The sequence below is a fragment of the Taeniopygia guttata genome, chromosome 25, assembly GCF_048771995.1.
Source record: "Taeniopygia guttata chromosome 25, bTaeGut7.mat, whole genome shotgun sequence".
In the NCBI taxonomy this organism is placed as follows: domain Eukaryota; kingdom Metazoa; phylum Chordata; class Aves; order Passeriformes; family Estrildidae; genus Taeniopygia; species Taeniopygia guttata.
In genome coordinates this window covers 7,794,237-7,820,887 of record NC_133050.1, presented here as the reverse complement: position 1 = coordinate 7,820,887, position 26,651 = coordinate 7,794,237, and the positions used below count along the sequence as shown (strand labels likewise).

Genomic DNA, 26,651 nt, shown 5'->3' with positions numbered 1-26,651 from the left:
CCGCGGCGCCATGGGAGTTGTAGTTCAAGCGCGGGAAGCTCTCGTGGAAATGGCAGCGGAGATGGCCCGAGCCGAACTACAACTCCCAGAAGGGGCCGCGAGGCCGCGCCGGTTCGGCGGGGCCCGGGCCGAGCGCTCCCCGTGAGCGGTGGGGCCGGGCCGGGACCCCCGGGGGGACCCCCGGGCCGGGACCCCCGGGCGGGCCATGGCGGGGAGCGGCGGAGCCGGGGCGGCCCCGCGGGAGCACCGCCTGCAGCCCGGGGACACCCTTGCGGGGCTGGCGCTGCGCTACGGGGTGACGGTGAGCGGCCCCGGGGACACCGGGGGGACACCGGGGGGACACCGGGGGGACACCGGGGGGACACCGGGGGCAGGGGAGGTCCCCAGGGTTCATCTCGGGCCTGTGCTGGCCCGGTTCGCTTCGGCTGCCCGGTTCGTGTCCTTATCCCTGTGCCCATCCCTGTCCCTATACTGGTCCCGTTCCATCCCCGTCCCGGTCCCGGTACCGGTCCCGCCCCGCAGATGGAGCAGATCCAGCGCGCCAACCGCCTCTACTCCTCGGACACGATCTTCCTGCGAGCCACGCTGCTCATCCCGGGACACCGGGACACGGCCGGGGACACCCCCGGTGACACTCCCGGGGACGCCCCCGGTGACACTCCCGGTGACACTCCCGGGGACGCCCCCGGTGACACCCCCGGTCCCCCCCGCCGCGACCTGTCGTGCTCGGATTTCCTGCGGCGCTTGGACGCCGAGATCGGCCGCTCCAAGGAGGCGGCGGCGCGGCGGCTGCGGGGCCGCAGCTCCGGGTGCGCACCGGGAAAAACCGGGAAAAACCGGGGGCAAAACCGGGGGAAAACGGGGAAAATCGGGATCAAACCGGGCGGGAGATTGGGCTGAAACTGGGAGGGAATTGGGGGAAAATCGGGATAAAACTAGGGAGAAGACTGGGCTGAAACTGGGAGGAAATTGGGGGGAAAATCTGGGAAAAATTTGGGGAAAAATTTGGGAAAAACTGGGGGGAAATGGGGATGAAACTAGGAGAAATTTGGGGAAAAAAATCGGGGGAAAATTTGGGAGAAACTGGGAGAAAATTGGGGAAAGTTTGGGGAAAACTGGGAAAAAAATTGGGAAAATTTGGGGTGAAACTGGGAGAAAATTGGGGAAAGCCTGGGGGGAAACGGGGGTGGAGCGGGGGTCACAGGGAGCACCCGGGCGGGGGTCGCGGTGCCGGCGGTGGCAGTGCCACCCCGGTGTCACCCGCTGTCCCCGCAGCCCCGCGCCCGCCGGGGGCGGCCCCGCGTCCCCCCGGGGGGCCCGGCTGGGACCCCGACCCCTGACCCGCACCCCGCGGGCGGCCGCGCTGCGCGACACAGAGGACGAGATCTTCACCCTGTGACAGCGAGGGGACAGCGGGGACAGCGAGGGGACACAGAGTGGGGACGTTTGGGACACTGGAACGGGACACTGGGGACATCCAGGATGAGATCTTGGCCTTGTGACAGCGGGGACAGAGAGAACCTGACGCTGGGGACACCCAGGATGTGACACTGAAGACACCAGAGGTGCCACCAGAGGTGCCCCAGGAGCTGCCACCAGAGGTGCCACCAGAGGTGCCGCCGCTCCTCGCGGCCGTGGACCCCGAGGGGACACGGGGACATTGGGGAGGTGTCCTGGTGTCCCCTTCCTGTGCCCCTTTGGGGCTGCAGAGCCACTCCCAGGGCAACTGGGAGCTACTGGGAGCCACTGGGGACAGGGACAGGGACGGTGCCACCTCCCCCCGCCAGCTTGTAAATAAACCAGAGCATTGTCACCCGGCTGGGCTGTGACACCCCTGGGGACACTGTGACACCCTGGGGACACTGGGACACCCCTGGGGACACTGGGACACCCTGGGGACACCGTGACACCCCTTGGGACATCGTGACACCCTGGGGACACTGTGACACCCCCCAGGGGCATGGGGGGACAGCACAGGCCCTGGGGACACCGCACCAGCGCGGGGCTGGATCCTGGAATTCCCAAATCCCTGGGGAGCATCCGGATCCCAAAATTCCCCACCCCAATCCCAAATCCCTCCCAGGACCCCAAATTCCCAATCCCAAAGCTCAAACCCCAAATCCCAGCAGGGGCAGGAATTCGGGAACCGCCCTGTGCCACGGAGGATGTGGATCCCAAATTCCCAAACCCCATTCCCAAATCCCAAATCCCAAATCCCCCATGGAAAAAAACCCCCAAATCCCATTAAAAACCCCAAATCGCACAAAAAACTACTCCAAAATTCAGGAATTCTTCCCAGCTTCCAGCGCCCGCCTGGGCTCTGTTATTTATAATATTTATATGTGGAACCCCGGGATTTGGGGGGAAATTCGGGGATTTGGGGGGAAATCCCGGGGTTTTGGGGGGAAATCCCGGGGTTTTGGGGGTGCCACCCCCCGATTGTCACCGTGTCACCCCCGATTGTGGGAGGGAGGGACCCGGGGTATTTACAGCATGGGGGAGGGGCGTACGTACATATTTATAGGATTTTTTTGGGGAAAAAGGGGGAATTCCCAACAAAGTGCATCTGTCCGGCTGTCCGGGGGAATTCCCGGCCGGAATTCCCTGGAAAATCTTCCGGGGGAAATTTGGGGGAGGGGAGGGAAATTCCAGCCCATCCCCCCCCTCCCGGGTTAAAGGTGGGCAGGGGCGTCGGAGCCTGGAAGAAAAGGGGGAAAATGGGGGAAATAATGGGGAAAATGAGAAAATTAACAGGGGAAATGGGAAAATTAATGGGAAAAATTAATGAGGGAAATAATGGGAAAAATGGGAAAATTAACGGGGGAAATAATGGGAAAATTAATTGAGAAAATAATAGGGAAAATAATGGGAAAAATAATGGGGGAAATGCGACATTAATGGGGAAATAATGGGGAAAATAATGGGGGGATAATGGCAATAATGGGGGAATAATGGGGGAAATGGGAAATTAATGGGAAATAATGGGGGGTAATGGAAATAATGGGGGGAACAATGGGAGAAATGGAAATAATGGGGGATAATGGAAATAATGGGGGAAATAATGGGGGAAATGGGAAATTAATGATAAATAATGGGGGGTAATGGAAATAATGGGGGAAATGGAAAATTAACGGGGGAATAACGGGGGATAATGGAAATAATGGGGGAAATAATGGGGGAAGTGGGAAATTAACGATAAATAATGGGGGGATAATGGGAATAACGGGGGAAATGGGAAATATATGGGGGAATAACGGGGGAAATGGGAAATTAACGGGAAATAATGGGGGGATGAGGCAATAATGGCAGTGATGGGGAAGGGGACATGCAGGGGACACTGGCGGGTGCCACCCCGGTGACACCGGGCTGTGGTGGGCTCTCACCTGTGCCCTTGGTGGCAGCGCCAGTGCGGGTGGCACCGTGTCCCCGCGGGGCCTGGGCCGGGCCGGGGGGCGGCGGGGCCAGCCTGGGGACCCCGGGGACACCGGGGACAGCGGGGACACCGGGGGCGGTGGCCTTGTCCCCCCGCAGAGAGCGCAGCAGGTGCCGGTGAGCGGCTTCCAGGGCCTGGGGGGACAGGGGACAGCTGGGGACAGCTGGGCCAGCCCCTGGGACACCCCAGTGTCCCCTCCATGTCCCCATCCCCTCCTTGGTGCCCCCTCCGTGTCCCCATTAACGTCCCCTCACCCTGAGCCACAGCAGTCCCCAGTGATGTCCCCAATGTCCCCAGTGATGTCCCCAGTGATGTCCCCAGTGTCCCAGTGATGTCCCCAGTGTCCCCAGTGATGTCCCAATGTCCCAGTGATGTCCCCAGTGTCCCCAGTGATGTCCCCAATGTCCCCAGTGATGTCCCCAGTGATGTCCCCAGTGATGTCCCAATGTCCCAGCGATGTCCCCAGTGTCCCCAGTGATGTCCCAATGTCCCAGTGATGTCCCCAGTGTCCCCAGTCTCACCCTGAGGCTCAGCAGTTTCCCCCGCAGCTCCTCCAGGGTGCCCAGGATCAGCTCCGTGTCCCCAGGGGTGTCCCCAGGGATGTCCCCGACGTCCCCTCCCGGCCGGGGGCGGCCCCTGGGGAGGCTCAGGTAGAAGAAATTCCCTGCGAAGGGACGGGGGGACCTCAGCGGTCCCCGCCAGGCCCTTGGTGGCCCCGCTGGAGGTTCTGGTGGCCCCAAAGGGGGATTTGGTGTCCCCAGAGGGGGATTTGGTGTCCCCAAAGGGGAAATTGGTGGCCCCAGGGGAGGTTTCGGTGGCCCCAGAGGATTTTTGGTGGCCCCAGGGGGGGATCTGGTGTCTCCCAGTGGTGATTTTTGTGGCCCTTTTTTGGGTTTTTGGGGTCCTTTTTGGGTTTTTGGTGGCCCCTTTGTGGTTTTAATGGTCCTTTTTGGGCGGCCCTTTTTTGGGTTTTTGGGGCCCTTTTGGGGTTTTTTGGGGTGGGGGAGGGGCCGGTTACCCTCGGCGCTGGCTCCGCCTCCTTCCCGCAGCTCGGGCTCTGATTGGCTGCAGCCGCGCGGGGGCGTGGCCTCCTCCGGCCCCTCCTCCTGGGCTGGGCCCCCAAAAAGGGGGGGGGGGGAAGGGGGGAGCAGCCCCACCACCGGAATGCGGTGATTAATGAGTTAATTAGCACCCCGGTTAGTTCATTAGCACCCCAATTAGTTCATTAACACCCCCAATTAGCACACAAAATTAATTCGCACCCCAATTCGGAACTCTGAAGTTAATTAGCGCCCCTAATTAGCAACCAGCACCCCAAAATCTGCCCCCAAAATTAATTAGCACCCAAAATTAGCTACTGAAATTAATTAGCAGCCAGCACCGGAAAGAAGCACCCCAAAATACCAAAATTAGCATTCAGAACCCCAAATCAGAACCCAAACTTAATTAGAACCTGAAATTAGCACCCCAAAATCAGCACCCCAAATTAATCAGCATCCAGAACCCCAAATTAGCACCCAAAAGTAATTAGCATCCAGCACCCAAAACTGGGAGCCAAAATTAGCACCCAAAAGCAGCGCCCCAAAATTGGCACCCAGCAGCAAGACCCAAAATCAGAATTCCGAAATAAAAATCCCAAAACCAGAATCCCAAAATCAAAAGTCCCAAGATCAAAATCCCGAAATCAGAATCCCGAAATCAACACCCAAAAATCAGAATCCCGAAATCAGAATCCCGAAATCAGAATCCCGAAATCAGCACCAAGGCCCAGAACCCGAAATCAGGAAACCGAAATCAGCACCCAGGGAATGAGACCCCAAATCCCAAAAAGGAGCAGGGAATGAGACCCCAAATCCGGGAAGGAGCAGGGAACAAAATCCCAAACCCCAGAGAGGGGCGGGGAACGAGACCCCAAATCCTGGGAATGAGAGAGACCCCAAATCCCAGCAGGAATCCCATCAGGAACGCAGGGAATTCCTGTGGGTTCCCCCACAAATCCCCCAAAATTCTCCCAATCCTGCCCCAAATTCCTCCCCCAAATCCATCCCAAATTCCTGCCCCAAATCCACCCCAAATCCATCCCAAATTCACCCAAATTCCTGCCCCAAATCCCTCCAAATTCCTACCCCAAATCCACCCCAAATTCCTGCCCCAAATCCATCCCAAATCCCTCCAAATTCCTACCCCAAATCCATCCCCAATTCCTGCCCCAACTCCATCCCAAATTCCCCCAAATTCCTACCCCAAATCCCCTTTTACCTTTCCGGTTGATTCGGATCCCGTTGGGCTCCGGCCCCTCCGGCCCTTCCTGGCTGGATATCAGGAATTCCTGACTGGACTTTGGGAATTCCCGACTGGACATTGGGAATTCCTGGCCGGACACGGGGAATTCCCAGCTGGACATGCTGGAATCCTGGCCGGACGCTGGGAATTCCTGGCCGGACGTGGCCAAATCCTGGCTGGCCGTGGGGAATTCCCGGCCGGACATTGGGAATTCCCGGCTGGACATCCTGGAATCCTGGACAGACATGGCCAAATCCTGGCCGGACGTGGGGAATTCCCAGCTGGACACGTCAGGGTCCCGTCCCGGCCGGAGCCTCCGGACAATCAGGAGCCGCAGGGTCTCCACTGGGATTGGGGTGGGAGAAGGGATTTGGGGTTTTCCAGGGGAAATGTCCTGGGATGGGGAATCAGGGGAGAGGGAAAAGGGATTTTGGGTTTTCCCAGGGAATGGAGAGAGGATATTTGGGGATTTGGGGTTTTCCAAGGGAATGGAGAGAGGATATTTGGGGATTTGGGGTTTTCCCCAGTTCTCACCATCCTGCAGCGCTGCCTCAGCCACTCCGGCGCTTCCTGGGGATTTGGGGGTTCCCGGGATGGGGTCGGGGTGCCCCAGGTCGGGGTCGGGGTCCCCTGGCCCGGCCCCACGCGGCTCCTCCAGCAGCTCCTGCAGGGCTCGGGCCCTTCCCGAGGGCTCGGGGTCACTGCCGGCTGCGGGACAGGACAGCGGGGATGGGGACACGGACAGTGGGGACACGGACAGGGGGACGGGGACAGGGACGGGGACAGGAGGGGACAGCCCCAGCAGTACCTGAGGAACAATCCTCGGGCTCGGTGTCCCGGGCCAGCTCTGGGGACACGGCAGGGTCCGGCAGCAGCAGGCTGGGAACGGGAACGGGAACGGCAATGGGAATGGGAATGGGACACGGCTGGCACCAGGACGGGGACAGGGTCAGCCAGCCCCGAGTCCCCGTCCCAGGGACTCTCTGGGGACACCAGGAACCTCCTGAGCTCCCCCATTCCCGACCCCATCCCCATTCCCTGCTCCCATCTCTGCCATTATCCCGTTCCCACCATTCCCATCCCCACAATCCCGCTGTTCCCGCCGCCGTTCCCACCCGGTGTCTCCGTTCCCGCTGGCCTCGCTCTGTTCCTGCTTCGGTGGCCCCGGGAGGCTCCTGGTGGCCCCTTGGACGGCCTGCTCCAGCAGCTGCATCCACCTGCAATTCCAGCCGGGAATTCCAACCGGGAACTCCAGCCGGGAATTCCAGCCAGGAACTCCAGCCCTTCCCAGGATTTTCCCTCTCATCCCAAGGATTTCATCCCCCCAGGGTCTTTTCCAGCCCTTCCCAGGGATTTTCCAGGATTTCCCTCACGTGTTCTTCTCCGAGGACGTCAGCGCCACCAGCTCGTAGATTTGAGGTCCCAGCTCCGAGGTGCAGATGATGAACAGGGCGCGCTTGTCTGGGATGGGGGGGACAAAATTCCCAAGTTTCCTCCCATTCCCAGCCCCAGAATTCCCAAATTTCTTCCCATTCCCATTCCCAGCATTCCAAAATTCCCGGAATTCCGGGATTTCCCTGCTCACTTGTGGCCACAAAGCAGATGAGCACCAAGCTGAGCTGAACCCCCATGCCCACACCCCTTTTCCCCCCGCAAAAAAATCCCTTTTTCTCAACAGAAAATCCCAACTTTTTACACAGAAATCCCATTTCCCCGTGTTTTACTCCCGGAATTCACGAAATTCCAGGTTTTCCCTTGCCCACCTGTGGCCACGGGGTTGAACCCCCATTTCCTGCAAAAAAACCCCATTTTTTTACCCAAAACCCCCCATTTTTTTACAGAAAACCCCCATTTTTTTACAGAAAACCCCCATTTCCCCCTAATTTAATTCCTGGAATTCCTGGAATTCCCGGATTTCCAGCCCACCTGTGGCCACGGAGCGCAGGAGCAGCGAGCTGAGCTTGAGCACGGGGCTGCACCCCCATTTCTCCCCAAAAAAACCCCATTTTTTTACCGAAACCCCCCATTTTTTTTAGACAAACCCCCATTCCATTCCCAGAATTCCCAGAATTCCCGGAATTCCCGGATTCCCAGCCCACCTGTGGCCACGGAGCGCACGAGCAGCGAGCTGAGCTTGAGCACGGGGCTGAAGCTCTGCTTGGTGTCGGCCGCCAGCCCGCGGCTGTGGCACTTGAGCAGCCAACGCTCGTCCTGCCGCTGCAGCAGCACCAGCAGCTCCTCCAGCAGCAGCACGTGCAGCTCTGGGGGGACAGGGAGTTTGGGGGATTTTTTTGGGGATTTTTGGGGATTTTTTCGGATTTCTTTTCTTATTTTTAGGTTGGTTTTTTTTTTTGCGATTTTTTTTTAATTTTTAGGGGATTTTTAGGGGATTTTGATTTTTTTTTTCAGTTTTTGGAGGATTTTTTTGGGATTTTTGGAACCCGGTTTGTCCCAGTCCCTCCCAGTTCCCCCAGTCCGTACCCACGCTTTTGTCCTTCCCCACTCTCCAGGACAGGGGTCCCTCGTGGATCATCCGGTGCGAGGTCAGGTCCAGGTTCTGCGGGACCAAAACCCATGGAAAACACCCCAAAATCCATGGAAAACACCCAAAATCCTGGGAAGACACCCCCAAATCCAGGGAAACAACCCAAAACCCCACGGGAAATACCCCAAAATCCATGGAAAACATCCTAAAATCCTGGGAAAACACTGCAAACGCATGGAAAACACCCAAAATCCATGGGAAACACCTCAAAATCCAGGGAAACACCCCAAAATCCAGGGAAACAACCCAAATCCATGGAAAACACCCCAAATCCATGGGAAACACCTCAAAATCCAGGGAAACAACCCAAAATCCCAGAAAAGCAGGAACACCCGGAATTCTGGCTGTTCACCCCAGAAAAGTGGGAACACCCGGAGTGCCAGCCGTCCCAAATCCCATAAAAGCGGGAACACCCGGAACTCTGGCCGTCCCAAATCCCATAAAAGCGGGAATACCCGGAATTCCGGCCGTCCCAAATCCCAGAAAACCGGGAGCACCCGGAACTCCGGCCGTCCCAAATCCCAGAAAGGCGGGAACACGCGGCATTCCGGCCCGTGGGGAGTACCCGGAATTCCGCGGCCAGCGGGTTGCTGGAGCGCTCCAGCGCGGAGGTGTCCAGGCGCCGCTGGTGCTCGCGCAGGCGCTGCCGGTTCTCGGCGCGGCGCACGGCCTCGTTCACCGCCCGCAGCACCGCCCGGCTGCGCTCCCGCGCCCGCCGCAGCTTCTCCTGCTCCGCGCTGCCCGCTGCAACGGGAAAAACGGGAATAACGGGAATAACGGGGGTCAGTGTCATCGATCCCGGCCCGCCGCAGCTTCTCCTGCTCCGCGCTGCCCGCTGGAATGGGAGAAATGGGAAAAACGGGAATAACGGGATCAATATCATTGATCCCAGCCCGCCGCAGCTTCTCCTGCTCCGCGCTGCCCGCTGGGAATGGGAAAAATGGGAATAACGGGAATAACGGGATCAGTGTCATCGATCCCGCGCCCGCCGCAGCTTCTCCTGCCCCACACTGCCCGCTGGGAACAGGGAAATCCAGGGAATAACGGAGGGAAAACAAGGGATAATGGGGGAAATCCATGGGATAATGGGGAAAATCCAGGGGAATGTCCACAGAGGAATGGGACAAAATCCAAGGAAAGATGCAGGGAAAAAGTGGGGAGAAAAATGGGGGGAAAAATAGGGAAAACCCAGGGAAAACCACAGAATGTACAGGGAACAATGAGGAATTTACAGGGAAAACTGTGAGATTTACAGGGAAGGGATGAGGGATCCGGGCAGGGGAAGGGATGAGGGATCCGGGCAGGGGAAGGGATGAGGGATCCCGGAACGTTCCGGAGCGCCGCCGGCCGTACCCGGGGTGCACTTGAGGACGTTCTCCAGCAGCAGCGGGTACTTGGTCAGGCGCTGCATCTCGGCGATCAGCAGATCCTTCAGCTGCAGCCGCCGGCACTGCGGCTGGCTCTCGGCCTCCTGGGAGCGCGGACGGTCCCGAATCCCGGAATTCCTGAGCCCTCCTCTGCCCCAAACCCCAAAATCCCAGAATTCCTGACCCCACTGCTTCCCCAGACCCAAAAATCCCGGAATTCCTGACCTCCCTGGTCCCTCCAGTCCAAAAATCCCAGAATTCCTGACCTCCTTGGTTCCCCAAACCCTGAGATCCTGGAATTCCTGACCCTCTGCTGCCCCAAATCCCAGATTCCCAGAATTCCTGACCTCACTGCTTCCCCTAGCCCCAGAATCCTGGAATTCCTGACCTCACTGCTTCCCCCAGTACTGAAATCACGAAATTCCTGACCCCTCTGCTTCCTCAAATCCCAAACCCCAAAGCCCAAAGGACCTGGATGAAGCTCTGGAAGCCCCAGATCCCAATCCCAATCCCAAATCCCAAACCTGGATGAAGCTCTGGAATCGCGCCTCCTTGCGCTGTTTGCTGCGGATCAGCTCCAGCGCGATCGACTGCGAGGAGCAGAAGGCGGCGGCGGCGCGCTGGAATTCCTCCTGGGCAGCGCCCTCGAACTGGGAACGGAACGGGAGTCAGCCACGGCATTCCCGGAATTCCCAGCATTCCCCAAATTCCCTGCATTCCTGAAATTCCCAGCATTCCCGGCACTCCCAAAATTCCCAAAATTCCCGAAATTCCCGGGCTCACCCGGGCCAGCATGAGGTCTCCGATGCCGCCGATGACGGGGCCCTGCTCCTCCCGCAGGCGCCGCATGGATTCCCAGAGGGAATCTGGGAACAGCGAGGTCAGCCGCCGCCACCGGGAAATGGGGCTTGGGATTTGGGGATTGGGGACTTGGGGTTTGGGGATTGGGATTTCGGAGATTGGGATCTTGGGATTTGGGATTCTGGGGATTGGGATATCGGGATTTGGGGATGGATTGGGATTTGGGGGTTTGGGATTCTGGGGATTGGGATTTGGGATTCTGGAGACTGGGATCTTGTGATTTGGGATTCTGGGGATTGGGATCTCGGGATTTGGGGTTTTGGGGATTGGCATTTCGGGGTTGGGGATTCCAGGGTTTCAGGGACTGGGATTTGGAATTTTGGAGTTTGAGATTTCAGGATTTTGGGGATTTGGGGATTTCATGGATTTGGGATTTCAGGCTCTGGGATTTCAGGATTTGGGATTGGGATTTGGGCGCTGGCTCACTGTGCACGCCGATGAGCTCGGGCAGGTTGGGGAAGAGCAGCCCCAGCTCCTCCCGGCTCAGGAGCTGCTCCCGGCGCAGGCGCTGCAGGAACAGCGAGTCCAGGACGCGCAGGATGCGCAGGTGGGACAGCTCGGTGACAAACAGCTCTGGGGACATTGGGGACAGCTCGGTGACAAACAGCTCTGGGGACATTGGGGACATTGGGGACATTGGGGACACCACTGGGGACAATCCCATTCCAAAAGCCGCCCCCGGAGCAGAACCCGATGCCCAGAACCAGCCCCAGCAGCCCAAAACCAGCCCCAAATCCTGGGAAAAAAACGGGAATGAGATCCCAGACCCAAGAGCGAGACCCCAGATCTCAGGAGCGAGACCCCAAATCCTGGGAAAGGCTTGGAATGAGACCCCAAATCCAGCACAGAACAGGGAGTCAGCCCCCAAATCCCAGGAAGCAGCCCCCCCCCAAAAGCATCGCCCCCAGTTCCAGCCTCCCCAGGTCCCGGGAACACCCCGGAATTCCGGGAATTCCCGGATTTGGGTACCGTTGATGACCTCCTGCCGATCCACCTCGCGCTGGGACAGGCTGGCCAGCAGCTCCCGGCTGACCGAGTGCTGCCAGCTCTGGGAATTCGGGGAATTCTGCTGCCAGCTCTGGGAATTCGGGGGATTTTGGGATTCGGGATCCGCCTCCAGGTCGGGGACGGGGCCCTGCTCGTCCTCCAGGAGGTGCGGGAGGAAGGGATCGGCCCCGAAGGGAGAGTCCATGCTCCTGGAATTGGGAAAAATCGGGAAAAATTGGGGGGGAAAAGGGGAGAAATGGGGAACAATGGGGGAAATGGGGAAAAAAGGGGGGAAAATGGGGAAAAAAGGGGAGGGAAGGGGGGAAATGGGGGAAAAATGGGGGGGAAATGGGGAAAAAGAGAGGGAAACATGGGAAAACTGGGAAAAGTGGGAATGGGAATTCCGGGGGGGGGTCACTCACCTGCGCCCCATCTTTGGCGTGTAAGGGGGGGTGGGATTTTCCAGGGATCTGGGAAAAGAATGGAAAAATCCCCCTGGGGTGTCCCAAAATCCCAAATTTTCCCCGATCCTGATGAGTTCACCCTCAAAATCCAGGGATTCAACCCCAAACCCCATTACAGTCCGTGGATCTTTCCAAGGATTCCGCAGGAATTTGGGACCTGAAGGGAAAAATCCCCTCCGTCCAACCCCCTCAGTCCCATTTCCGAAAACCCCAAATCCCAAACATTCCCTGAGCCCAATTTTCCCTCCTTTCCCAGACTTCCATCCCAAACACCAAATCTGGGTCTGGAGTTGTGGGAATTTTGGGAATTCCGGGATTTCCCCACCTGTTGGAGAGGCTGGAGGCGGAGGAGGAGGCCGAGTGCAGCCGGGGGGTGTCGCTCCCGGTGCTCCCGGCGCTCCCGGCGTTCCCGGAATTCCCGGTGTCCATGTCCACGTCGCTGCGGGATCGGGGCACGGGCTCGGCGCGCCGGGAGCGCCGCAGCTCCTCCCGCCCCTTCAGCGACTCCGAGCGGCCCAGGCGCACCTCGGCCCGGCAGCTGCCGGGAACAGCGAGAATTCCAGAATTCCGGCTAAAAATCCCGGGGTTCCAGGCAAAAACCCCCAGGAATTATGGCAGAAATCCCAGGATTCAGAGGGAAACCCCCGGATCAGGCACAGCTCGCCCCGGGAGCTGCTAGAAAACAGGGAATTCCCGGGGAAAAATGGGAATTCCGGGAAAAATCCTGGGATTCCCGGCAAAAATCCCAGGATTCCAGGCCAAAATATCCCAGGATATTTGGGGGAAAACCCCAGGATTTTAGAGAAAAACCCCAGGATTTAGGGAAAACCCACGGGATTCAGGTGAAACCCCCAGGATTGAGGTGAAAACCCCTGGGATTTTAGGGAAAACCCCAGAATTTTGGGAAAGGCCCTGGGATTTAGATGAAAACCCCCAGGATTTTAGGGAAAGACCCCAGAATTTAGGGAAAACCCCCGGGATTCAGGTGAAACCCCCGGGATTTAGGGAAAACCCCTGGGATTTTAGGGAAAACCCAGGATTTTGGGGGGAAAAAAAAAATCACAGGATTTTGGGGGAAAAAAAAATCCCAGGATTTTGGGGAAAATCCCAGGATTTTGGGGGAAGAAAGCCCGGAATTTTGAGGAACAACCCCAGGGTTTTGGACCCCCGGCATTCCGGCCTCCCGCGGGCACCTGGCGGGCTCCAGCAGCCCCTCGGGAACGCTGCCGGTGGAGCGGCGCTGCGGGCCCGGCTCCGGCTCCGGGGGCTCCCCGTGCCCGTTCTCGAAGTGCTGGATCATGGTCCGGACGCTGCCCGGCTTCCCGCCTGGAAAAACCCGGAATTCCGGCTGGGGATCCGCCCGGAGCCCCATCCCCACCCCAAACTTCCAGCCTGAATTCCCAGCCCAAATCCCAAACCTGATCCTGGTTCCCGAAGTTTCCATCCTGAATCCTAAACCCCCAATTTCCCTCCGAAATCCCAAATTCCCAATTCCCAAACCTGATCCTAATTCCCGAATTTCCCTTCCTAAATCCTGAAGTCCCTTCCTAAATCCTAAACCCCCAATTTCCCTCCCAAATCCCAAATTTCCCTCCCAAATCCCAAATTCCCAAATCCAACCTGAATCCCAAACCCTGATCCTAAATCCCAAACCCCAACTCCCCCAAATTCCCAGGAATTTCATTGGGGAAGAAAGAATGGGAATAAGCCCAGAAAGCAAGGGAGAAAAAAATGAGGAAAAAATGAAGGAAAAGCAACAAAAATTCGGGAATTTTTACCTTCCGTGGGGGACAGGGGAACATGAAATGCTGGAAAACAAAGAGGAGATGTCAAAATTCCCAAAATCCCGGGGAAAAACCGGGAACTGGGGAATGCTGATGGGATGAGAGTGGAGAAAAACAGGATGGGAACGCAGGAATGAGGCCAGGATCTGGGAATTCCAGGGGAGCTGGGGGAATTCCAGGGGAAATTGCCAAGAAAATAGCAGGAAATTCCCAGGAAATGGCAGGAAATTCCCAGGAAATTCCAGGCAGCTCCCGGCATTCCCGGATTTGGGAATTCCGGAGCACTCACTGCTCTGGGAGGAGCTCCGGGGCTTCCCGATGTATTTCAGGATCGGGTTCTGCCTCTGCTCCTTCTCCTTCCTGGAGCTGCTGCTCTGTTGGGAAAGAGTCCTGGAAGCGCTCGGAAACCCGGGAATTCCCCGGCCCACAGCCCAAATTCCCATCCTAAATCCCAAATTCCCATCCCAAATCCCAAATTCCCAGCCCAAATCCCAAATCCCATCCTAACCCCCCAAATTTCCCATCCCAAACCACAAATTCCCATCCCAAACCCCAAATTCCCGTCCTAAATCCAAATTGCCATCCCAAATCCCGAATTTCCCATCCCAAATCCTGAATCCCAGGATTTGGGTCAAAAAAATTCTGGAACTCAGGTCTAAAATTCCCAGGACTTGGGTGAAAATTCCCGGGATTCCCTCCCCCAGAGCTTTTCCTGGGAACCCCCAGGAATTCCTGGGAATTCCTGGCAATTCCCACCTTTTTGGCCTTGGGGAAGAAGGGCAGCCACTTGTCCTTGTCCGGGATCTTCTCGGAGGCTCCGGGATTCTGAGATTCCCGGAATTCCCGGAATTCCCGGGGCCGGATCCCGGCGTGGGCCATGAAGGTGCTGAGGGCGAAGGCCATGGGAGCGCTGGGAAAGAGAATTCCAGAGGGTGGGAAGGGCAGAATTCCCAGAAATCCCAGGATTCCCGGAATTCCGAGGGGCTCAGATCCGCTGGGAGAGGGGAAAGAGGGAAAACTGGGAATTCCAGGGAAAGGATCCACAGGGAAAACTGGGAATGGGAGGGAAAAGAGGGAAGGGAAAAAGGGAGAAGATTCCACAGGGAAAATCGGGAATGGCCCAAATTCCCGGATTTTTTCCAGCTGGATCCGCTCACCTCCGCTCCTCCTCGTACTTGGAGCTGCGGGAAAAGGAATTCCTTGGATTCTTCCATTCCCCAAGCCCAAATTCCAGCTCCCAATCCCGAAATTCCCATTCCAGCCCCGAATCCCGTGGGGAATCCCCAAAGATCCCTCCCATCTGGAATTCCCAAAGATCCCATCAGGAATTCCTGAGTCCCACCTCTCAGAGGATGTCCCCAGGGTACCAATCCCAAAGATCCCATCAGGAATTCCCAGTGATCCCATCGGGAATTCTCAATGCCCACTGGAATTCCCAAGGATCCCACTGGAATTCCCAAAGATCTTGCGGGAATTCCCAAAGATCCCATCAGGAACTCCTGGTTCCCGTCTCTCACAGGACGTCCCCGAGGTGCCAATCCCAAAATCCCACGGGAATTCCCCCAATCCCCCGGGAATTCTGGATGATCCCACACTCACAGGATGTCCCCGAGGTGTCCCAGCTGCCGCTCGGCCGCCGCCCGCTCCCGGCGTTCCCGGCATTCCCGGCGTTCCCGCGGCTCCTCCGGCTGCTCCGGAGCCTTTTCCAGGTGTTTTTCCAGCTGTTCCAGCTGCTCCAGCTGCTGCAGCTCGTTCTCCCCGTAGAGCCCGCCCAGCCCCAGCGTGCGCTTGGCCCTGCCGGGAAACGCCGAAAATCCGGGAATGGCAGCGCCCAAAAACTCCCAAAATTCCTGAAATTCCCAAAATGCAGCGTCTGCTGCTTGGTTCTCTGGGAAAAGCCAAAAATCTGGGATGGGGAGAGCCCAAAAATTCCCAAAAGTCCCAAAATCCCAGGTCTGCCACGTGCTTCTCTGGGAAAAGCCAAAAAAAAAAAACTGAATTAGCAGCACCCAAAAAGTCCCAAAATTCCCAAAATTTGGGATTTTCCTCAGGTTCTGCTGGGAAAAAGCCAAAAAAAACGGGATTGGGAGGTCCAAAACTCCCAAAATCCGGGGTTTTCCAGAGGCTTTGCCCAAAAAAAGAGACGGGAGCTTCTGGAATTTCCAGGATCGGGGATTTTCCAGGATTTTCCCGGGGTTTTCTGGGGATTTTCTGGGATTTTTGGGGTTTTCCCACCTGTAGTCCTGGAGCTGCTCCTGGATTTCCAGGATGACGAATTCCTGAGCCTCCAGCAGCGCCGGCCGCAGCTCCTCGCCGTTCCGCAGGTGGAGCTCTGGGAATTGGGGAAATTCGGGATTTCGGGAATCCCGGGGCTCAGCCCCAAACTTCTCCTGGCTTTTTGGGATTCCGGGAAAAGTCTGGGAATTCTGGGATCTCGATTGGAGCCCAAGTTCGTTTGGGAATTCTCCAGGTTTTGGGAATGATCCGGGTGCTCCTCTCATTCCCAGCTTTCCTGGGGCTCTGGGAAAAGTTTGGAATTCCCGAACTGGGCCCTGGGCTCCTTTTCCCAGGGGAAATTTCCGGAATTCCGAACTCACCGATCTCGGCCAGGAGCTGCTCCGGCACCTTCACCCGCAGGGGCTGGAAAAGAGGGAAAAGGATCCCAAAATCCCAGAAATCCATCCCAAAAATCCCAGGAAATCCATCCCAAATTCCCGGAAATCCATCCCACAATCCATCCCAAAAATCCCAGGAAATCCATCCCAAAATCCTGGGAAAAGCATCCCAAAATCCTCCCAAAATCCCAGGAAATCTATCCCAAAATCCTGGGAAATCCATCCCAAAATCCTGGAAAATCCTCGCAAAATCCCTTTGAATCCCCAAAAAAATCCCAGGAATTGCCCCCAAATCCCAGGAATTCCGGGGAAATCCCGGGAATTTGCTGACCGCGCTCCTGTCCAGGAAGATGTTCCAGATGTGCTTTCCCAGGGCTCGGGAATCCCTGGGATTGCTCTGCTGGCAGCAAACCTCGGAGCACAGGTGGAACAGCTGCAGGAAAAGCGGGAGCAGCTGGAATTCCGGGAATGCCAGGGCAGGAAACCCCGGGAATGCTGAGGGAACCCCGGGAATTTGGCTCCATCCAGACCCTGGGAACGCTCTGGGAGGCGCCGGGGTCGGGAATGGGATCCCAGGGGGCAGAAAATCCCGGGAATTTTGGGAATTCCTCACCAGAGGGGTGGGATCGGCCTGGGAGAAGAGGAACCTCAGGAAAACTCCCAAATGGGCCGGGCGGGATTTGAGAATTCCCAAATCCTGGAACACGGAGTCACTCTGGGAACACAGAGAGGGAAAAGTGGCGGCTGCCAGGATCCCAAAAATCCCACCTGGAATCCACAAATCCCAAAAATCCCCTCAGAAATCCCACCCAGAATCCCCCGGAATTCCCAGGCCCCCAGGAATTCCCACTTTTCCAGGGATTCTCACCTCGCTGCTGCCGCTCCCGGGCTCACAATCCTCCTCGGGACCGATGATCTGGGGCCTCCCTGATCCCTATCCCAAAAAAAAACCCGGGATCAAGCTCCGGGGAAGGGCTCTGGGGGGTCCCTGTGGGGATTCCCGGGATTTCCCGGGATTCTCCCAGGATTTTCCAGCCCCACCGGATCCACGGCGAGGCGGGAGCCGAGCACGGGGGAGCTCCGGGGGCTGCCGGGCTGGGAAAAGCCGGAATTCCGGGATACCTGGGGAGGGGAATTTCGGGATCAGGACCCCCAGAAACCCCCCAAGGCAGGCGGGAATCCCAAATTCCCTCGGAATTCCCAGGGAAAACGGCCAGAGAAGGGAAAAGAGCTGGAAATTCCGTGGGATCCCAAAATCTGGGGGGAGTTTCTCCCTCTCCTGGAATTTCCCCCCCTTTTCCCAAACTTTTCATGGAGTTTTTCCTAGAATTTTAATCCTCTCTCCCCAACTTTTTCCTGGAATTATTTCCCTTTCTTTTCCCTGAATTTCCCCCCTTTTTTCCCAAAATTTACCTGGAACTTTCACTCTTTTCCCAAAGTTTCCTTGGGATTTTCACCCCCTTTTCCCGAATTTCCCGTCATTTCCCAGAATTTCCCCAAATTTTCCCTGCAGTTCCTCCCTCTTTTCCCGGATTTTCCCAAACTCTTCCCTCCCTTTTCCCGGATTTTTCCTGGAGTTCCCCCTCACCTCTGCCAGGGCCGGGAGCCGCTCGGGGCCGGATTCCAGCCCCGGGTCCCCATCCCGGGGATCCCGCGGGAATCGCCCCGGGAGCTGCGGGGACCCCGCCAGGCTCCGGCGGAATTCCCCTTCCAGGGGCCGGGACCCCGAATCCTGGGACTGGGAACAGCGGGACTGGGGAAATACCGGGAAACGTGGATTTGGGATGGTGGGAAAGGCAGGAAAGGAGAACCCTGGGAATTCCCAGTGCAGGAATGGGCAATTCCGGGAGCTCCCAGGAATTGGCAGCGATGGGAAACTCCCAGATCCACTCATGGAATTCCCATACCCGTTCCTGTACCCACTCCCAGAATTCCCATATCCATTCCTGGAATTCCCAGCCCATTCCCAGACCCATTCCCGCACCCATTCCCATATCCATTCCCCCACCCACTCCAGGAATTCCCAACCCATTCCCGTACCCATTCCCGCAATTCCTGGCCCATTCCTGTACCCACTCCTGGAATTCCTGGCCCATTCACGGAATTCCCAGGCCATTCCTATACCCACTCCCAGAATTCCCACACCCATTCCCGGCCCACTCCCGGCATTCCCGGCCCATTCCCGGCCCATTCCCGGCATTCCCCCCGTACCTCCTGCAGCACCTTGAGCTTCAGCTGCTCCAGGCGCCGCCGCGCCGCCTCCAGCTGCTCCTGCCCCGCCGCGCCCGCCTGGCAGCGCTGCGGGAAACCCGGGAATACACGGGAGTCAGACGGAACAGTCACCGGGAAATCCGGGAATGGGACAGAGAGGGCACCGGGAAATCCCAGGAAAACACCGAAAATGCGGAAAATGGGACGTAACAACCACCAGGAAATCCCGAAAAAAAAACACCCCAGAAAATCCCCAAAAACAGTGAAAAAAAAAAACCCCAGAAAATAAAAAAAAACCAAAAACCCACAAAAAAAATCCCAGGAAATTCCGAGAAAGGCCCCAAATCCCCCCAAAAAGAAGGGGGAGCGAGGCGGCGGCACCTGGAGCTCGGCCTCGGCCTGGCGCAGCATGTTCTGCAGGATCTCCGCCGCGTGCTTCCGCACCTCGGGGTCCTGCGGGAAGGACAACGGGAATGACAACGGGAATAACGGGAATAACGACAGGAATGACAGCGGGGATGGGGGGAGAAAAACGGGAATGACAACGGGAATGGCAACGGGAACAGCAATGGGAATAACAACGGGAATGGGGGGATAATGGGATAATGGGAATAACAGGAATGGCAGGATAATGGGAATAACAGGATAATGGGATAATGGGAATAATGGCAATGGGGGGGAAGGGTGAAATTAATGGGAATAGTGGGAACGGGATAATGGGAATGGGAATAATGGGTATGGGAACAGGAACAAGAATAATGGGAATAATGGGAACGGGGTGGCAATGGAAATGGGTATGAGAGGGTTGGGATCCCCTCAGGGAATTCCGGGATCTCCTGGGGGAGTTTTGGGGTCATTTGAGGGAATTCTGGGTTCCCTCTGGAATTGCAGGACCCCTTTGGAATTGCGGCTCACCTGGAGGGGCCTGGGCTCCGTGATGAGCTGGGGGGGCCCCTGGGGACACCCCGAGGGCTCCGGCTCCTGCTGGGATCCCGGAATTCCCGCGGGTCCGGCGGGGGATCCCAGCAGGGTCAGGGCCACGTAGGCGCCAGCTGGAAACAGAACGGGACACGGGAACGTCAGCAGGAATTCCAGGAAAAGTCTGGGATAACGGGGCTGGGAGCAGGGCTTGCAGGGAAAACTGACACGGGAAAAAATTCCAGGCAAAAAATTCCAGGAGAAGAATTTCCTGGAAAAATTTGGGATAAGAGGGGAGGAGGGAGATTCCAAAAAACAACTGGGAAAAGGGAGCGAGAAGGATCTCCAGGAAAATGGGGGGGAAGGATTTCCAGGAAATACCTGGGATAAAGGGGGTGAGAAAGATTCCCTGGAAAAGCTTGGGAAAAGAGGCGAGAAGGATTTCCAGGGAGAATTCCCAAGAAAAAAATTCCAGGTGAACTGGGAGTGGGAAGCATTTCCAGGGAGAATTTGGGATGAGGGACAAGAAGGATTTCCTGGAAAAACGTGGGGAAAAGGGCTGGAAACACCTCCAGGCTCCCCCCAAATTCCCCAAAGGATGGAAAATGTTCTCCCCTTCCCCCAGCCCCGCCTTTCCCCACGGAACGGGAAGAGAATTCCCAGAATTCCAGCCCAAACTCACACTTGATCAACTTCACCACCTCCAGGTGGGAGTTGTTGGCCACCATGGTCCCGTTCACCTGGAAGAGCCGGGACAGGGCTGGGGAAGGGCCGGGAAACCGGGAATTTTCCCCGGGAACGCGGGGAGGCTGCCAGGAACGCGGGACTTGGGAATGCCCACCTTGAGGATCCGGTCGCCCTCCTGCACCCCGGCCCTCATGGCAGCCCCACCTGGACACGGGCAGGGGTCAGGAGCAGATCCCAGATTTCCTCTGGAATATTCCACAGGGACACCCCCTGACCTGCTCCCTCAGCCCCATCCCAGCCAATCCCAAAGCAAAACCCCCAAACCCGGAGCGCTTCCCAAGGAAAACCCCATTTATCCCACATTTTCCCTCCATTTTCCCACATTTTCTCTATTTTCCTGCCTTTCCCCCCAGTTTTCCCACATTTTCCCCACACTTGCCCATTTTCTGAATTTTCCTGCCATTTTCCCCACAATTTCCCACATTTCCCCCATTTTCTCTATTTTCCCTCCACCTCCCCCTCATTTTCTGCCTGTTTTTCCCTCATTCTCTCAATTTTTTCAATTTCCCGCCATTTTCCTCCCACATTTTCCCACCATTTTCCTCCCACATTTTCCCGCCATTTTCCTCTCACATTTTCCCGCCATTTTCTCCCACACTTTCCCGCCATTTTCTCCCCCGTTTTCCCGCCATTTTTCTCCATTTTCTCCCCTGTTTTTCTCCTTTTTCCCTCATTTTCTCCCCCAGGCTGAGGCTGGGGATGGATGAGGGCACTCCTGGGCATTGTTTGTCCACCCCCGTGTCCACCCCGGTGTCCGGCCGGTCCGGCCGGTGCCCACCTGGCCGCACGGACTGCACCAGCACCGCGCGGTCGCCGCTGACGGTGAAGCCGAAGCCATGCTGGTCACGCTGGATGACCACGCAGCGCTGCACCAGCTCTGCGGGCACGGACACACGGACACACGGACACGGGGACAGACGGACACGGGACAGAGGAACAGGAGCAAGGTGGGGAATGAGGCGCTGGAGTCCGGCTTTGGCCCTGAGGAACCCCCGGTACCGGGGCTTGCAAGGCCTTGGGGTCACTGTCCAGCCCCGACCGCCAGCTCCTGTGGTCACCCATTGTCCACCTCTGGCCTCGTGGTCACTGTCCAGCCCCAGCCTCATGGTCACTGTCCACCCCTGACCTCGTGGTCACTGTCCAGCCCCAACCACCAGGCCCTGTGGCCACACATTGTCCAGCCCCGGCCTCGTGGTCACTGTCCAGCCCTGGCCACCCTGGACTCCCCAGGCCCAAATTCCCCCTTGTGGGACCCCAAACTCCCCAAATCCCAACAGAAGGTCTGGACCCGCATCCTGGCCATGAGTGACCACTGAGTGACCGCTGAGTGCCGGAATTCCCGAGGGCAATTCCCACCTGTGGATTCCAAGGCGTCCGAGGGCTGCCGGTGGTGGCCGGGGGACCTTCGCTCCGAGGGGGAATCGCCCAGGGCCGAGGAGAGGCTGCTCAGCCTAGGACGGCAACGGGAATTCGGGAATTACTGGGGAATGGCTGGACACGACCCCCGGTCACTCCCAGAGAGCCGGAGAGGACCCCTGGCAGATCCCAAATCCCCCTGGCAAATCCCAAATTCCCCTTGGGATCAGATCCCAAATTCCCCCTGGGATCAGATCCCAAATTCCCCCTGGGGTCAGATCCCAAATCCCCCCTGGCAAATCCCAAATTCCCCTTGGGATCAGATCCCAAATTCCCCTTGGGATCAGATCCCAAATCCCCCCCTGGGATCAGATCCCAAATCCCCCCTGGGATCAGATCCCAAATTCCCCCTGGGATCAGATCCCAAATCCCCCTGGCAAATCCCAAATCCCCCCTGGATCCCCCTTTTCTCCAGGATCACCTCCCCCTAAGGAAAAAATCCCCGGAAAAGCCCCTCAGGATTTTCCAGCCCCTTTTCCATGAGCAGCCGCAGACCTGGGCCCTGCCCTGGACATTCCCCGCCAATCCGGAGGAAAATCGGGATTAACCCTCGGGATTATCCACGGTCCAGCCCAGGTCAGCCTTTTTTATCCACCCAAAATCCCTTTTTTTCCTCCCCAAAAATCCCCAAATTCCAGGGTCCATGGCATTCCCGAGCTGCTTTTCCTTCAAAACCACAATTCCAGGAATGCCCAAATCCCAGCCAGGGGGATCCAAAGGGATCCAGAGGCTTCTCCTGCCCCTCTGGAAGCAGCCAGAGCTTAACGAGGCTATAAAAAAGTCGTTTAATTCGGCTTAATTAAAGCTCCTTAATTGCCTCAGGGGCGGCCGAGCCAGGGCACTTCCCACAATTCCCATTCCAGCGGCGCCTCCGGAGGGACCCCAGCCCTGCTCTCCCTTCCCAAGTCCCAAAAATTCGAAATTCCCAAAAAAACACAGCTTGGAAGGGGAAAAAAATTCCCTTTTCCCAACATTTCTGCCCACTGGGTTCCTTCCCGAGACAGGTTTGGAACTCCCAGCTGGAAAATCCCACGGAAACCTGGGATAAACCAGGGCTGAAAGCAGGAAAAAAGGGGGAAAACCCCATTTTCCAACTTTTCTGACCACGCTGTGGTTTTCCAAGGAAAAGCAGAATTCCAGGGGCATCCGGGAGGACCTGGAGGGCTCTTCCCAGAGAATTCCCAAGTGTTTTTATTGGGAATGCTGCAGGATAAAGCCACAATTCCCAGCTCTTGCCTCAATCCCAAACCCTGCCACTCATTCCCAGGTTTGTTTTCTGGGAACGTCCCCCAGGAAATCCGGGATCTCCGAGGAGCCCCCACCAAATTTCACGGGAACAACCCCGAATTCCCAAACCCCTTTCCCACAGGGAATGTGGGAACTTTCGCCTTCCATTCCCAAATTAACAAAAACTCGGGATCTCAGGGAAAGTTTTTTTCTTTCCCACATTCCGAGGGCGGCCGCCGAGTCCTGGGAGGAATTCCGGGAGTTTGGATCCCGCTGGAATTTCTCCTCGGATTTGCAACATTTGGTTCCCTCCCTGCCGGGGGCTGCGGCTCCGCTGCTCTCCCTGGAAAAACACCAGGAAAAACCACGGAGAGGCCGGAGAAAACTGGGAATTTTTCCCCATTTTTCCTGCTTGAAACCCTGATTTATCCCAGATTTCCATAGGATTTTCCAGCTGGGAATTCCAATCCTGCTGTGGGAAGAGATGGAAAGGAGGCCAGGGGTCAGAAAAGTTGGAAAATGGGGTTTTTTCCCATTTTTCCTGCTTTCAACCCTGGTTTTTCCCAGGTTTCCATGGAATTTTCCAGCTGGGAATTCCAATTCCAGTGTGGGAAGGAACACAGTGGTCAGAAAAGTTGGGAAATGGGAATTTTTCCCGTTTTCCCTGCTTTAAACCCTGACTTATCCCAGACTTCCATGGGATTTTCCAGCTGGGAATCCCAAACCCTTTTTTGGGAAGGGGTGGGAGGGGATCCCAACGGGACGACACCGCCCGGAACGCGGAGCGATCCCAAATGTTGGGAAAACGATCCCAAATGTTGGGAAAACGGGAGTTTTTCCCGGGTTTTTCCCAGTTGTTTGGGTTTTCTTTTCGGGAATTCTCCACGGGAATTCTCCAGGAAGAATTCCCAGCAGGGTAATGATTAACGGAGCCGCTCCCGGGGAAGTGGGAAGTGGCAGAGCTGGTTGGGCCGGAATTCCGCCTCCTGCAATTCCCTGTCCCGGGGGGATCCTTTCCCCATTCCCGCGGAATTCCGCAGCCAGGAGGGATCCTGAAATCCCCGGGATGACGGAACTGGGCACTTCCAGGGATGGGGAATCCACGGAATGACCTGGGATAGGATCCAGGATTGGGCCCTGGAATCCCAAATGAACCAGCCCAGGGAATCCTGGAGTTCTCTGGGATGGGAAAAGCAGGAAAAATCCTCAGGATCTGGTGGGAAAATGATCCCTGAAATTCCCGGGATCTGCCTCTCTCCCAGGGCCACAAATCCCTCATTTCCCACCCAAATCTATGTGGGAAATGCCGTGGCTGGAGCAGAGATCCCAATCCAGGAATTCTCGGCCAGATTCCTGAATTTATCCCAGAAGAAGCTCCAGGGTTTTCCAAGGCTTTATCCCACCAAAAAAAATCCCCAAATTTGGTTTAAAATGGAGCCAAACAAACTGGGGAAAAGCCAATTCCTGGTGGTGGATATTGGAAATATCTCAAAAATCAGGGAAGTTCGGGATATTCCCCCCCCCCACTCCCCAAATCCGGGAGTTTTACCCCAAAACGCTGCTCCCCTGAGGGATTCATGGAAATACGGGATGGGCTGAGTCCCCTCATTCCCAAAATCCCAGAATTTTATCCCAAATTCCAGTCTCTCCCCTCAAGGAATGGGGTGAGGGCTACAGGACGAGCTGAGCCCCCTCCCAGAGCCCCAAAATCCTGGAATTTAACCCCAAAACACCCCAGATCCCAGCATTTCACCCCCAAGTGCCCCAAATCCTGACATTTCACCCCAAATCCCGGCATTTCACCCCAAAACACTGCAGGGACCCAGCGCGGAGTCCTGGACGAGCTGAGCCCCCTCTAAGCCCCGAATTTCACCCCAAATGCGGCATTTCACCCCAGAACACTCTGAATCCCGTCATTTCACCCCAAATGCCGGCATTTCACCCCAGAACACTCCGAATCCCGGCATTTCACCCCAAACCGCCGTTTTTTCCCGCAGGACCGCCCTGGCGGCTCCCGGAGCAGCCGAGACCCCTCCCAGAACCCCAAAACCACCGAAATTCACCCTAAAACCCCGTACCCGCTCCCAGAGCCCCAAAACCGCCGAATTTCACCCTAAAACCCCGTGCCCGCTCCCGCGGCCCCAAAACCGCCGGGTTTCCCCCCAAACCCCGTGCCCGCTCCCGCAGCCCCAAAACCGCCGGGTTTCCCCCGAAACCGCCGGGTTTCCCCCAAAACCGCCGGGTTTCCCCCCAAACCCCGTGCCCGCTCCCGCGGCCCCAAAACCGCCGAATTTCACCCTAAAACCCCGTGCCCGCTCCCGCGGCCCCAAACCCGCCGGGTTTCCCCCCAGACCCGCCGGCCGTACCTGTCCGGGGCCTGCGGAGGCCGCACGCTCATGGTGCGGCTCCTTCAGGGCCGGGCCCGGAGCCGCCGCCCCGGCCCGCCCGGCCCCGCCACCATCCCCGGCCCGGCGGCCTCGGGGCCCCGAGCGACCCCCGCGGGCCCGGCCGCGCTCGGTGCCGGCCCCGGTGCGCTCGGTGCCGGCCCGGCCCGGCTCTGGGGCGCGGCCCCTCCCGCCGGGGGCCGGGCTGAGCAGAGCCCCGGGGCTGCTGCCAATCCCCGGCCCCGGGAGCGCCAATCCTCGGGCTCGTTCAGCCCCTCCGGCCCCGGGCAGCGCCAATCCCGGCCCGGGAACGCCAATCCCCGGCCCCGGAGCTCCAATCCCCGGGCTCGTTCAGCCCCTCCGGCCCCGGGAACGCCAATCCCCGGCCCCGGCAGCGCCAATCCCGGCCCGGGCAGCTCCAATCCCCGGGCCCGGAGCTCCAATCCCGGCCCGGGCAGCGCCAATCCCGGCCCGGGAGCTCCAATCCCCGGCCCCGGGAACGCCAACCCCCGGCCCCGGAACTCCAATCCCCGGGCTCGTTCAGCCCCTCCGGCCCCGGGAACGCCAATCCCGGCCCCGGGAGCTCCAGCCCCCGGCCCCGGCAGCGCCAATCCCCGGGCTCGTTCAGCCCCGGGCAGCTCCGACCCCCGGCCCGGGAGCTCCAATCCCCGGGCTCGCCCGGCCCCTCCGGGCCTGGGGCAGCTCCAATGTCCGGCCTCGTTCAGCCCTCACAGCCCCGGGAGCGCCAATGCCCGGCCCGGCCCAGCCCCGGGAGCAGCTCCAATGCCCGGCCCGGCCCGGCCCCGGGAGCAGCTCCAATGCCCGGAGCTGCTGCCAATCCCCGGCCTGGCCCGGCCCTCAGCCCGGCAGCGCCCGCGGGGCGGCCCGGAGGGGACACGGAGAGACCTCGGTGTGAGGGACAGAGGGGACAGGGAGGGGACACAGAGAGATCTGGGGGTGTGGGGGATAGAGGGGACAGGGAGGGGACACGGAGCGACCTCGGTGTGAGGGACAGAGGGGACAGGGAGGGGACACAGAGAGATCTGGGGGTGTGGGGGATAGAGGGGACAGGGAGGGGACACGGAGCGACCTCGGTGTGAGGGACAGAGGGGACAGGAGGGGACACAGGGGACAGTGCGGGTTTGAGGGGGACATGTTGTCCTGAGGGTGTGGGAGGTAATGGAGACAGAGGGAGAGGGACACAGAGTGACCTCGGATGTGGGGGATAGAGGGGACAGTGCGGGTTTGGGGACACAGAGTGACCTCGGGACACAGGGGACAGTGTGGGGACAGCCACGGGGACAGTGTCTGTGTGTGTGTGTGTGTGTGTGGGGAGGTGAGGGGACAGTGAGGATTTGATGGGGCACAGGGTGACCTCGGCGTGTGGGGGACAGCGGGGACACTGCGGG

General features: G+C 58.0%; 2 protein-coding genes and 1 long non-coding RNA gene across 10 annotated transcripts; 1 reads left to right on the top strand and 2 right to left on the bottom strand.

The window, feature by feature from the left end:
• Positions 1-63: 63 nt before the first annotated feature.
• Positions 64-1,817, top strand: LYSMD1 (LysM domain containing 1). Its single transcript, XM_041721027.2, has 3 exons — positions 64-301; positions 523-809; positions 1,276-1,817. Exons 1-3 carry the CDS (start codon positions 206-208, stop codon positions 1,397-1,399), a joined length of 507 nt encoding a protein of 168 aa, XP_041576961.2. The 5' UTR covers positions 64-205; the 3' UTR covers positions 1,400-1,817.
• LOC140680658 (uncharacterized) lies at positions 1,481-1,952 on the bottom strand. Its single transcript, XR_012052007.1, has 2 exons — positions 1,892-1,952; positions 1,481-1,853 (listed from the first exon to the last, which is right to left on the bottom strand). It is a non-coding gene; the product is annotated as an uncharacterized lncRNA (long non-coding RNA).
• A 337-nt stretch (positions 1,953-2,289) lies between these two features.
• Positions 2,290-25,576, bottom strand: LOC105758865 (rho guanine nucleotide exchange factor 11). 8 transcript variants are annotated; one of them, XM_072918633.1, is made up of 41 exons: positions 25,225-25,572; positions 23,079-23,201; positions 21,572-21,666; positions 20,994-21,092; positions 20,310-20,359; positions 20,151-20,208; positions 19,466-19,602; positions 18,932-19,003; positions 18,551-18,637; positions 17,928-18,077; positions 17,381-17,461; positions 17,208-17,273; positions 16,953-17,054; positions 16,671-16,772; positions 16,322-16,364; positions 15,960-16,056; positions 15,324-15,518; positions 14,882-14,905; positions 14,481-14,634; positions 14,014-14,098; positions 13,719-13,748; positions 13,134-13,266; positions 12,266-12,478; positions 11,899-11,946; positions 11,459-11,685; positions 10,916-11,062; positions 10,412-10,494; positions 10,153-10,278; positions 9,615-9,732; positions 8,827-9,005; positions 8,198-8,273; positions 7,816-7,977; positions 7,090-7,177; positions 6,832-6,933; positions 6,525-6,595; positions 6,251-6,424; positions 5,693-6,061; positions 4,452-4,544; positions 3,955-4,097; positions 3,384-3,567; positions 2,290-2,698 (listed from the first exon to the last, which is right to left on the bottom strand). In XM_072918633.1, exons 1-41 carry the CDS (start codon positions 25,254-25,256, stop codon positions 2,673-2,675), a joined length of 4,644 nt encoding a protein of 1,547 aa, XP_072774734.1. In that variant the 5' UTR covers positions 25,257-25,572; the 3' UTR covers positions 2,290-2,672. The 8 variants fall into 8 exon arrangements, with proteins under 8 accessions (XP_072774734.1, XP_072774733.1, XP_072774737.1 ...); XM_072918632.1 differs by having other exon boundaries at positions 17,928-18,092; positions 25,225-25,571; XM_072918636.1 differs by lacking the exon at positions 4,452-4,544 and having other exon boundaries at positions 17,928-18,092.
• Positions 25,577-26,651: the final 1,075 nt, after the last annotated feature.